At 39.1% G+C, this 13,689-nt stretch overlaps 1 protein-coding gene across 19 annotated transcripts in view; it reads right to left on the reverse strand.

The window, feature by feature from the left end:
- Positions 1 to 228: 228 nt before the first annotated feature.
- Positions 229 to 13,689, reverse strand: part of BCLAF3 (BCLAF1 and THRAP3 family member 3) — a 76,909-nt gene continuing 63,448 nt past the window's right edge. For 18 of the 19 annotated variants that reach the window (XM_049704746.1, XM_049704742.1, XM_049704739.1 and 15 more), the window contains 2 exons: positions 12,477 to 12,632; positions 2,118 to 3,166 (listed from right to left, as the gene is read on the reverse strand). In XM_049704746.1, the coding sequence (XP_049560703.1) occupies positions 3,137 to 3,166; positions 12,477 to 12,632 (186 nt within the window). In that variant the 3' untranslated portion in view covers positions 2,118 to 3,136. Of the gene's footprint in view, positions 767 to 2,117; positions 3,167 to 12,476; positions 12,633 to 13,689 lie in introns of those variants that run through there. The other variant, XR_004478772.2, reaches the window with a different exon arrangement.

Genomic DNA, 13,689 nt, shown 5'->3' on the forward strand with positions numbered 1-13,689 from the left:
GGCTCCACATCACTCCAGTTTCTTCGCTCAGTGCTACTTAAGGGGTGGAGGGGGGCTGCGAGTCACACCTCACCTTGCTGCATTGGCATCTTCTCCGTGCTTCCTTGTTCGGTTGCTGCTGGTGAATCTGTGGCTGCCGGTTACTGAGTTTGCCAGATAATGGAAAAGGAGAGTTTCTGATCCAGCTTTACTTTTCCTGCTTCCTTCCACCTGAAAGTATCCCCATCCTTTTTCTAAAAACTACTGAAAAATGTAGGATTTATTGGGTAAAAGATGGTCCACATGATGCATCTACATAAATTATTATAATGTAAATATAATAGTTTTTTCCAACAGAAAAAAATGTATCCTCCAAAATATTTATAGTAGTTTTATCTGTGATAAGATTATGGCTGATTTTTTAAAAACTGAAATTTACATTGACATAATCGTAGATTTACATGTAGCTATAAGAAATAATCCGGAGATCCCATGTATGCTTTACCCAATTTCCCCCAACCCATCAAATTTTAAAACCAGCAAAACCACCAATGGAATAGTGCCTCTTGAGGTCTGTGAAACCAATAAGAAAGAAATGTGACCAGGGGATGCTCAACCAGGAATGCCAATTTCTCTCTCAACCTTTAGTATATTATGTTCGGTATAGCACTTCACACTATAGGTTGCAGTTCTTTGTTTCTGTGAATGTCTTCCCCAACAGTCGATTAGGTGTCTCAGAGCAGGAACTGTGTCTTATTACCTTTGTCTTCCAGGGCCAGAGGAGGGCCTACCACACAGAGGAGGAAGGTGAGAAGGCAATGATATGTGACTTATCAAAATAACTTTTCTTCTGAAGTCTTACACATTCAAGAATTCAAATTATTTCCAGTCAATAAAAAGTGCTATGGATAACCTTTTGTTCAACCTCCACACAAAAATTAGATATTTAATTCCTAATAGACATAGTCTATTTGTTACTCATTCATGCAACTAATATTTAATGAGTTCCTACCATTTGTCAAGTAGGATGCTGGCAGCTGGGAATGCTATGGTGAACAAGACAGACATGGTCCCTCTCCTTATTTTATACTTTAAATTATAAAGCAAGCCCTTCTTTTTAGCCATTAGATTTTATGCACTCAATATTTTCTAAATACATCCATGCTACAAATAGGTATTTTGCAAATAACATGCTTTTTGCATTTTGAGACAGTACCAAAAGTATATTCAAATATGCCTAAATAGGAAACCGGTTGCGGAATGATTAATATTGAATCAACCATTTTACCCTTAAGTGCTACAATAAGTAAAAATAGAGCTAGAGAACCAACTTTGTTTAGTCAGTTACATTTTTTTTTTCTTTTTTTGGCCGTGCCGCACTGTGCCGCGCCCAGCACCATGTGGGATCTTAGTTCCCTTACCAGGGATCAAACCTGCGTCCCCTGCATTGGGAGTGCAGAGTCTTAACCACTGGACCACCAGGGAAGTCCCCAAGTTACATTTCTATGTTTAATGTCCATTTTCCCTATCAGGCTGTACGCACCATAAAGGCGGGCTCTATGTGTCTTGCTCTCTTGTTCATTGCTATAATTTTAGCACAGAATCTGTGCAATAAATATGCATTAACCTAATGATGAACTATTCGAGGTTTATAACTGTTCCTCAGAGTATGGGAATAAATGAAATAAATTATTTTAAAATTTAAGGCAGATGTTTTGGGTACTTAACACAATACAAAGTTGTCATACTGCTGTGTGCATGCATTTTTTTCTTGCCATAAGTGGAATGTAAAAAAAAAAACCTGACCTATAGAGACAGTACACAGCATAAGACAGGCCATCCATCTAAATTTATTACCCAATTTTAATGCATCAAGCACTCTTGCCCCCTTACTGCTGACCCACTAAGGAAATGGCTACTCTATCTTTTAAAGGCATGTTTAAAAAATTAAACGTTTGCAATAAGATTTTTCATAATCCAGTCATGAAAAAGTTAAGTTCTTACCAGATTTTGATGCAGAAAGTTCTCTTTGTAAGTGCAAAACAGTGGTTTAAATATCAACAGTTCCTACCAAGGGCTATAATTCTCACACGAAATTAAAATAATGTTCTCACAAACTGGCAAGTAACTGCTTCAAGCAGAAGGAGCAACAGTATTTTATTTAATTACAATTAAACATTTCACAAAAGTTTAATTGGGAATGTATATGTACTATTAAGCAGAACACAGAAAACATAAAGAAATAAGGTATTGAGACCTAAAATATCATTTAAAATCCTACCAATGTTATCTTACACATAGTAGGTACTCAATACAACTGAACTGAAAATAAACACTTTATAATATGTGCTTGCAAAATGTGTAATGCTGTAGTAGTAAAGTACAATTTCTGAATATGAGATTTTGTCTGTCAGTTTTTTTAAAAGCCTTTAAAAATATGATATGCATGAGCTTACCCTGAGGGAAAGTAAGATGGAATACAGATTATAAAATCTTTATGTATTTTCCACAATAGCATTTTGAAGTTGGAAAAGAGCAAATAGTTGTGGAAAAAAACTGAACGAACCAATTACTCAAAATTCAGTACACTCATAACTACCTGATGGAAAATTTGAAGCACCTTTTCTCATGTCTTCTTATGTCATAATATGAAATGTATGAATTATATAGACCTTGATCTTCAGAAGCTTAAGAAAACTTCAAGTTGTAAGCCAAAATGTCATCAGAAAAAGAAAAATCTGGTATAAAAATTGCTACGTAAGGCCACTGTTTAAAGTTCTTTCATGTACAGACACTATACAATTCAGGTACTTTTGTTTTTGTTTTTATTACATAAGCAAAACTTTCAACATAGAAACGTCTGGATATAACTCAGTTCTCTATGAAACCATGCTCAGAGAAAAATGCATCAACAAATAATGCCCTTTTGAGACTTTTTGCAAAAGAAGCTGTAGTTAATACAACTTTTAAATTGAATACTGTAATTTAAAAGCAATTGTTAAGGGTAAAAAAGTTGCAGCATTCCACTACGGAAAAATAAAGTTATTTTATCAAGATAGTTACAGTATTAGTGCTTTAGTGCCAATTCTAACTCTTGACAAAAAGATGCTCCCAAATATCATCCTGTAGTGTCATTTCCACTTGTAACAATTCCAGATTAGATTGCTGGGGCAATGTTTGTATATTCCTATTGAGAGAAAACAAAAGAAATACAGACTTCAAAAGAAGCATTGGTTAAAACATCTGAGCTAGAGTTTTGTTTACATTGCAATTTTCAAAATATTTTAATTAATGTATTACCGCTTGCACTCAAGATCCCCACAAAGCTATCTGGATTCCCAAAGACACAAAGTAACAACAAAACACATCAACGCGGATATCAAATGATAAGTCAGTAGGACAAAAAATATATATGGCACTTGATAGGCTGGTATTAGTAAGCTAATGAAAACAGCATTCTGCTATTTGGGCGAGTTTCACTGGGGACATCACTGACAAAAACTCAAGACTCTTAAACCGTAGTCCCTCAAGAACAGAGCCTGATGTGACACACGCACAACCTCAAATGGGTACTTTATCTTTGTCATCATATGGTATCTAATTCTAAAACTATATGGACTCTTCTAGCATGACTGGTAACAGCAGAGAAAGCTATTAGAGGGGGGAAAGCTTTCCTGCTTTTGGATGGTTACCTACAATGTACGAAGATGTATGGCTTCAATAAACACAGGAAAAGGAATTCACAATAACAATAAGACTATGATTAAAGGATAACAAATGTGAATTCTATACTGTGATGCTATGCAAAATGTTAAATTACCAACCACAAACTGGACATAGGACCATGCAACTAATAAAAGAGCAAAAATGGTAGAATGACATGTTTTTCTGGGACATTAAAAAACTTATTAATACATATATCCTTACCTTTTACTAGGATCTTACATTATTAAAACTGAAAGAAATTTAAAAGTTGATTTATTTTTTGGCACTTATATTAGTATGGAAACGTTTAATTCCAAACAAAAACAGTACTGAAGAAAATTCTTCTATTTTGGTTAATGAAATGTTCAAAATACATGCATATATATTTTTGTCAACATCATTCCTTTAAACAGAGCCAGAATACATTGTATCCTATTTCTTTACTCATTATATAATATAAACATCATTTACATTGATCTTCAAATAAAATATCTGTTGCCTACTAACAAATGTAAAAGGAAACGCTAACTATAATAATTCTGAAAAACTTTTTCAACTGAAATATCTTGTTTATAAAAATGTGGAATTATTCTGGATCACATTCACCCTTGACATGGCTTCTTCTACACTATCTCTTGGATTGATCCCTGCATTCTTCCAATTATTTGAAAACCTATTATAAGCAGAATGCTGAACTAGACATACGAGCATCACCCTCCTCTAGGTTTTCATAACTTGACACTTGAGTCAACTGTTTCCTTGTTGATCTTCCTGCACCTCGCCTCCTCCCAGAACCTGCTCACCCAGCCATCAGCCTCAAACACCACTTTCTCCTTCTCAGTCTAGGAAGATGTCCTACTGTCACCACATCACATCCTCTATATTCTACCCAGATTTTGAGGTCCTCTATAATTTGCATACCCCTGTCTCTACCCAACTCCACATTCTACTCCCAAAAATGGATCTTTGGCTGTAGCCCATTCTAAGTCCTACTCTCCATGACTCAGCTTACAACCTACCTCTTTGGTGAAGAGAGTAGAAATCACAGTACTTAGCGTACATTCCCTGACCATTTCTAACACACTGATCCTTTCCACCTCTCTGTAGGCACTTACCATCTGTGAAAATAAGCTCTTCAAAAATATGGCTGTGCAGAAAAGAGTTAATATAGCATACCTGACCGCTATTGTTTGAAAAGTCTGATTATAAGGTTGGCCCTTGGCTGGCATCTAAGAACTTAGATTTCAGGACGGTTTCCACCACTGATGAGTGCATAAATTGTGCAAACAACATGGTCCATGCTGAACATCTGCTTTCTTGCTCTGAGTCTGGAATGTGGTATGTGCCTGGCAGGGGGTGCCTATGTGACCAGCGCTGGGCGCTGAGTCTCTAACGAGCCTCCCTGGTTGGCAACATTTCACGCGTGTTGTCACAGCTCGTTGCTGGGGGACTCAGGCACATCCTGTGTGACTCCACTGGGAGGGGACTCTTGGAAAGCTGCACCTGGTGTCCTCTGGACTCGCCCGTGCACCAATTCCCCGTGCTGATCGTGCTGTGCGGCCTTCCGCTGGAACATCTCATCTATGAGCGCCACCACATGCTGAGTCCTCTGAATCCTCCTAGTGAATCACTGAACCCGGGGTGGTCTTGGGGACCCCTGACACAATTGCTGCTGTTCACTAACTTTTTAGAGCTATGGATGGGTGTGTGTGTGTATGTGTCTATGTGTGTATGATTAGATTAGATTCCATTCAACAAGCATTTTTAAAGACAGACCATATGAAAGGTAATGGGGGAGACGTGACGCTAATGAGGTACCCTCTGTGAAGGAGTTGATCAACTATTTGGGGAAATAGGAAGGTAAACAGCAACAGTTAGAGACCAAATGAAACAAGAGCTAAAGAGGGGGCTTTGGTAAGGCTTTACAGTGGATCATAAAAGGACAGCAGGGTTTAATAAGAAAAGGATGGGGATCAGGAGGCTATTTCTAGCCAAGAGAACGTCAGGAACAAAGATAGAAATACATGAAAACGGGCTTCCGTGGTGGCGCAGTGGTTAAGAATCCGCCTGCCAATGCAGGGGACACGGGTTCAAGCCCTGGTCTGGGAAGGTCCCACATGCCGCGGAGCAACTAAGCCCGTGCGCCGCAACTACTGAGCCTGCGCTCTAGAACCTGCGAGCCACAGCTACTGAGACCGTGTGCCACAACTACTGAAGCCTGTGCACCTAGAGCCCGTGCTCCGCAACAAGAGAAGCCACCGCAATGAGAAGCCTGTGCACCGCAATGAAGAGTAGCCCCCGCTCACCACAACCAGAGAAAACCTGCGGGCAGCAACGGAGACCCAATGCAGCCAAAAATAAAAGAAATAAATTTTTTAAAAATACATGAAAACATATATTATGCTCCAAAAAACAGAGGGTGCATGGAAAAATGTGGTTAGAAAGGCAGCTTAGGGCTGGACCTGGCTAACAAGTCTGGTCTCTTTTTTTATAGGCAACAGATTCCTTGGAAGGTGTCTGCACAAGAGTGATATGACTCCGACTGTGTTTTGGGACAATAACTGTGTTACTAGTGAAGGGACAGAATAAGCAAATCACAGGAGGCAAGGGAGCAAGTTAGAGGCTGCTAAGATTCCCCAAGCAGACCAGGAATACCTACGAATGTAGCATACAGTAAAGGTGGCATTTTCAATCAGTGGGGAAAGGACAAATTACTCAATAAGTAAGCAGTGTTAGAAAAATTGACTATCTCCTGGGAAAAAAATCAGATCCTGCCCTTATATTGTATCGTTAAAACAAATTCTAAAAGGAACAAGTATTTATATGTTGAAAAAAGTAACCATAAAACCACTTAAAGGAAACACACTAAGGAATTTTAATAAGCACAAACATGATATGAAATCTAAAAGCCATACAGGATTAACTTGACAGGTTCATGAAAACTGACAAGTTCTGTAATGTAAAAGCCACCATAAACAGCCAACTAACATGAAATAAATAGGAGCAAAATATATGATAGGTTAATACCCTCAGTAAATCAAGAGCTCTTAAAAATCAGTAAGAAAAAGTACCAACCCTCAACAGAAACATTGGTAAAACATAGAACTAAGGAAATTGAGGGAAGAAATACAAATGACACATAACATATAAAAAATATGTTTGCATCATTAATAACTGAAGAAAGGCAAATGAGAACTATCTCCTGCTATTAAACTGACAACAGAAAATAAAGATTAATAATGTGGAGTGCTGGCTAGGGTGCAGGTAAACAGGAACTTTCATGTACTTCTGGTAAGAACAAAAATGAGTAAAAAGGGAGCTATGGCAAGGTACCAAAATGTCAATGTGCACAGTGGTTTAAAGGAAATAATGAAAACCTGTAAACTATCCTGAAGTCATCAACAGACGCTTGGTTAAGTAAGTCAGTAATCATCAGACTGGTTTACACATACCCTTAGGAGTATATGAAGACTTTCCAGTGAGTATGTGGGTACAGACAGTTTGGAGGGAATCAATTTCCAGATCTTCAAATTCTCAATGTTTGCTTTCCAAAATAACCTGCCTGTACAATCGGTTAAGGCTGATTCCCTACCTCCCACTTTTATACTAGGAAGATACACCTTCTCATCCTGAATCTTAGTACTTTGCATTACCTGGGGACCCCCCCCAAAAGAGGGGGAAATTGGAAATACTGGTGACGGTGCCAAGAAAGTGAACCAACCTTAGCAGCTAGTAATAAATAGCATACTTCTGCCAAGTCGGATGCTTTCCATTTCTTTGCTTTCGTTTAATTGTAGGAGGACAAAATCAAGCTGTCAGTAAAAGAACATTCAAAATACTTTTTGAGGATAGATCACTAAGTGACTTTTTGGCCTATAATTCAGAGTGAGTCCAAAGAACGGAGTGGCATTGCTATAATAAAAGTTCTTTCATTCCCATCTATACAATCATATAAACAAGGTTTCTCAGGACTTACATTTATAAAAAGAAAAAATGGAATTGATAATTGAACACTATTATTCTACTACTAATAAGTAATATTTATCTATGAATACCCAAACTAATTGAAAAGAGAAATGCATTTCCAATAAAACTTTTATCTGATCAATACTTAACAAAATCTGTAATACATTTACGTTATTTTGATCAACTGTAATGGTCATTCAGTCCAGAGAAATATTGAACACCTAAGAGTCACAGAAATCTATTAATATTATGTGTCAAATTTGATTTGGTGAGCAATAAAAGACTTTCAAAGATAAAAGTCTATGGGGCAAACAGAATGGAATCCAAATTCAAGGCCAAAAAAAGGAATGATGTAAAGTTTCCCACTTGTTAAAAGAGCTCATCTGCGTACTTTAAAAAATGGATGTTACCAAATTCCTGTGGTGTGCAGGTTCACTGAAGAGATTTAAAACAATGATGTAACAGTTTTATTTAAGACTCTATTTATAATATGCCAGAAATTCTATCCTTTATAACAAGTTAAACTTATGATTAAAAAGTATTAGATACCAACCTAAAAATGTACAAGGAGGTAGATAATTTTTCATAATTTTAGGGTATGTAAGCAAAAGAGGTTTGAAAAGCACTGAAATAAATAAGACATCCATAGAGTGGAATGATATGCGGCTATTAAGATGAATGAATTGGATGGAGCAATGGATGAGTGATACAGATAAGAACACCTGGGACAATCGCAGTCAGAAGGAAAACTGGGAGGGTTAGTACGACAAGTTTCTAGCTTGGCTGGCTAGCTGTGAGAGCTACAGACCCTGAGGAGATATCAGTGGTCTGGGGAAGAGAGCAAGTGCGACTTTATTTTTAACAGCTTTACTGAGATATAACTCACATACCATACAGTTCTCCCATTTAAAGTGTACAACTCAACGGTTTTTAGTGTATTCACAGAGTTGTGCAACCATCACAATAATCACTTCTTTTGTGCCCCAGCATCCTTCAGCTCGAGGGACACAGCAGCAGTATAACAGGTTCTTGCTGATTCATCTGATCTTGGTTCCTGTTCTATCTTTGTACCCCATGACTTTCATGGTTTTTTCCAACCCCAAAAGCCATGAATCCTGGTCTCTAACTTCCTTCTCACAGTGTCCTTCTGCTCTCTCCTTCCCCCCTTTCTATCCAGGGGCAGAGCTCTGGTAGGCACTGAGCTGACAGGTACCTGGGGACTACTGGAGAGTCTAGGATGCTGAGGAACTCCATGTTTTCCTGACCAAACACACAATTGCTAAAAGTTTTTCAGAGGCAATGTTCCCAGCGGGGACTTCATGAATTCTGAATAGGTTCTCCATCCTAGTCTGGTCCATAGTCAGACCCTCAAGAGTTTCTGAAAACGTTCTATGATGAGCAGAGAATATTTCATGGGGGTGCTTGTGAATGACAGTGGATAAAAGACAAGCTTCTTTCCAGGGGGTAATAGACATTTCTCCCATCTCCTCATCTTCCACCCCAAGCACAGAATCCAAGAGAAAGGAAACATAATAAAATGGAATTTGGGTGCCAGAATGGGGTTAATATGACAAGTGCATGATGAATGAGGAATAAGCATTTTAGCTCTGTACTTTACTAATACTGCTTGGGAATCTTACTACCTTGTAGGCAGCTGGGGAGCTAATTCAGTTTTAGGGAGGCCACGATTATTCTGGTAAGTGGACAATAGGACATATCAGGAGCACATCTAGGATCTCCCCAACTCTTCCCGGAAGCTGTTTGGCACTGGACACAAGAAGCACATGTCTGATGGCACAGTAAACAGACTGTACTACAGAGGAACATTATAAGAAATTCAAGCCATGACTGATCAGCCCAGACATTTCAATGTGGTGGGGGAGTGAGGAATCCAGACAAGACCAGTCTAAACTTTCCTGGTGGACTTTGAGGCATGTGGAAATACAAAGGTTCATATCTAATTTCAGGTTCAAGAAGTTCCAGGACACCTAGATTAATTAATTAACCATGCATCCTTAATCTAGTCGGTGGTCTAATAATGAAAACAATGAACTCCTTAGTAGGACAAAAAGCCAAAGCAGGGTACAGATGCTGCCTGGACTAAGACTTCTCTCCAGGGCAGGACCTTCAAAGTTCCCCCCAACAATGCTAAAGCTTGGGATAAAGCAACCCTGGAAGAAACCAAAGATTCCAGGCCTTCACCTCTTTTCTTTAGGGCATGAAAGCCAAGGTAAAATGGAGTAATAGGTCTAAACTGTCAGTCTGTACATATGGAATGGGATTCCAGGGTAGCACAATACTACTAGGACAGCTCTAAGGCCAAGTAAGCCGTAAGCACCTTAGTTCACGATTTGCAGGGCAGAAATAGAGACACAGATGTAGACATCAAACGTATGGACACCAAGGGGGGAAAGTGCTGGTGGGGGGGTGGTGGGATGAATTGGGAGACTGGGATTGACATGGATACACTAATATGTATAAAATAGATAACTAATAAGAAAAAAAAAAGTACCTTAGTTCAGACCTTGGCAGAAACAGAGCAGATGTGATGTCTCATTCCTTTCCCTAAAGGTTAGGAGAGTGTGGAGCCCAACTGTTCAGAAGGGTGCTAACAGTAGGGTGCCTGAATTCATGCCATGCTCATAGAGGTGGGCCTAGTTCAAACACAAATCTATACAAAGCCTGGCTATGCCTTGCTTGCAGGTACTGACAGTAGCCAGGGTGGAAAAGCTCATGTCAAAGTAGCTACAACACGAACATCTATGAAGCAGCATCCAGAATGGTAGGCCCAAGAAAGAGTAGTAGACACTGGTTCCTTAAAAATCTAGTGTGTGGCGACGACTTCTAAAGCTCTCAGTTGGCAGCAAAAGGCAAGAGGAAGGTGAGACTGTGATCTGCCCAGGACCCTAACTGCAACTGCTACATTCTAGATGATACAAAAAGCTTAGGCCCTAGGGGCTTCCCTGGTGGCGCAGTGGTTGAGAGTCCACTTGCCGATGCAGGGGACACGGGTTCGTGCCCCGGTCCGGGAGGATCCCACATGCCGCGGAGCGGCTGGGCCTGTGAGCCATGGCCACTGAGCCTGCGCGTCCGGAGCCTGTGCTCCGCAAGGGGAGAGGCCACAGCAGTGAGAGGCCCACGTACCGCAAAAAAAAAAAAAAAAAAAAAAGAAGCCTAGGCCCTAAAGCCTGGAGACCCATAGCAGGTTGTGGCTCTTTCTAGGACACACTTGTTATGTCCTAAGATGAAGGCTTGATGTCTGGTTTCTACTGGTTGTTAAGTGAGGCTGGCGGGCAATGTGGTCTGGAAGAACTGGGCAGCCAGCAGGAATGGGGCAAGCTGAGGAGAAGAAAAGGATGAGGAAATGGAGCAAGTTCAATGAGAATATAGAAACTGCAGGCTGAGGCAAGCACTCAGGAGCCCCCAATCATCTAAAAAACAGAGGTAAAAATGGAGCTAAATGAAACTAACAATCAGAGTTCAGCACAGAGCTAACAGAAGAAAAACACACAATAGGTACCTGAAACCCAACCTTGCAATTGAGGAAAAGGCTTGCCTCACCCTTCCTCCTCGAGTGGGGATCAATGACCAGCTTCCTTGAGAACAGCCAGGCTGTCACCTGTGACTGGGGATGAATGCCTAGAAGACCTGCTGCAAAGAAACTTGCCACATGAGACAGGAAGAGAAGCAGCACCTTGGTCCAACATAGGGAGGTGTATGAGAGGGGAAAATGACTCCAGTTACATTCATGTTTTTAAACAAGAGATAGCTTTCCTAACACCAAGAGTGATATACACAGTGAAATTAAAAACCTCTTTTAAGGCACTCAGTTAAAATTGAGGGGTGGGAGAAGCTACAGAAGATATTCTATTCAACGCTAAAACTTCAAAAAAAAAAATCAGTTGTCAACTCCATTCTACTGGTCCATCTTTTGAAAAATAAGTTTTACTAAAATCACCAAGTAAGCTCAGTGTAAAGTCTTCACAAGCATGAATACTTATGGGAACACTGAAGGTTAGAAAATGTATAAAACCACAATTAGATTATTTGATAGCAACACTAGATATACATCATCTACTCAGAAGAAAATATTAGCCCCAAATTATTAACAAAAATGAGTCAAACATTGACAAACATGCCTCAACAGATGTAATGCTATTGTTCTCATTTAAAATATAATTTGCAGACGTTACTTTTATATGATATTTATGCTGCATTTTCAAATACCAACATGGTGAATTTAAATAAAACCAATCCACAACTCAAAGAGTACGCAATCCAAATTATCAAGTAATGAAACTTTTTATTAATAGTTAGAGTTAGCATATAGTAGTGACGGTTGCACAGCACTATGAATGTAATTAATGCCACTGAATTGTACAGAGATGGTTAAAATGGCAAATTTTATGGTATATATATTTTATCACAATTAAAAAACATAAATGAATGGGAAAAAAAGATAAGTTAGTGTATTTTGTAATTATGTACCCTTTTTATGTACTCAGTTCAATATTTTTTGGTACCTAGAAAATTCACATTGTATCAGGCTAAAATATATCAGCTAAAAGACTTTACCTGATTTTCCATTTCAAAGATTAACCATACAACAGAAATTCTAAAGTAAAAAGTTCAAACAGCTAGCATATTCAAAGTATTTGAGGTATAATAGCTAAGGCATTCTTCAATTATCATGCAATAAGAACACTGATATCTAGGTTGTTTCTTAAGTCAAAATTACATTACAAACTGAATTTATCTATTAAACATAGATACTTTAGGAGTTCAAAAGTCAGTCAACATTTTTAAATGATCATAATCCAACTAACCTTTTTTTTCCTCAGTAATCTTTCTCTGAATTTATTAGTGATAAATCCGCTTGGACCAGCAAACCGTAAACGCTGATATTTAGCCTGAATGCACAAGCTCTTCTGTAGTAGGCCTGATTTATACTGGGGCTGAAATGTGCCACCTCTAAAGTTGGTCTGTAAAGGAAAAAAAAATTAAATGTTAAAACTATAGCTTCCAAGTCTATTTTATTAGTATAAGAAAGGGGAGGGCTTCCCTGGTGGCGAAGTGGTTGAGAGTCCGCCTGTCAATGCAGGGGACACGGGTTAGTGCCCCGGTCCGGGAAGATCCCACATGCCATGGAGCGGCTGGGCCCATGAGCCATGGCCGCTGAGCCTGCGCTCCGCAACGGGAGAGGCCACAACAGTGAGAGGCCCGCGTACCGCAAAAAAAAACAAAAAAAAAAAAAAAAGAAAGGGGAAAAGGTCTGGAATGTAGAGCTTCCCTTAATTCTAGGTACTACAGATATTTAAAGGGAAAAGGTTAATGATGGTAATAAAGCATGTTTTCCTCAAACTAGCTTCCTAGTTTATTTTGTATAATAATAATTTAAAAACTATTTTATATAAATGAATTTTTACAACTATTAAGTTAAATTTTGAAATTCTTGAAATTTATCATACTAAGAAAAAGACAACTTTAAAAACCTCAGAATTATCCTTCTGATTCATAGTGAAGTATATCAAATCCCAACTGGGTGGGGGAAGATATTAAGTATCAACATTTATTTAAGAATCAAAAACTCTCTTGGGACTTCCCTGGTGGTCCAGTGGTTAAGAATCCACCTTCCAATGCAGGGGACGAGGGTTTGACCCCTGGTTGGGGAACTAGGATCCCACATGCCGTGGGGCAACCAAGCCCACGTGCCACAACTACTGAGCCTGAACTCTACAGCCCACGCTCCACAACTAGAGAGAAGCCCGTGCACCACAATGAAGAGCCTGTGTGCTGCAATGAAAGATCCCGCATGCTGCAACTAAGACCCGACACAGCCAAATAAATTTTAAAAATTGAAAAAAAGAATCAAAAACTCTCTTAACTTTACTCTTGTTAGTACCTTTTTTAAAAAAAAAAAATTATTTATTTGGCTGTGCCAGGTCTTAGCTGTGGCATGTAGGATCTAGTTCCCTGACCAAGGATCGAACCTGGCCCCCTGCACTGGGAGCACGGAGTCTTAGCCACTGGACCACCAGG

This window comes from Orcinus orca, chromosome X (genome assembly GCF_937001465.1).
Source record: "Orcinus orca chromosome X, mOrcOrc1.1, whole genome shotgun sequence".
In the NCBI taxonomy this organism is placed as follows: Eukaryota; Metazoa; Chordata; class Mammalia; order Artiodactyla; family Delphinidae; genus Orcinus; species Orcinus orca.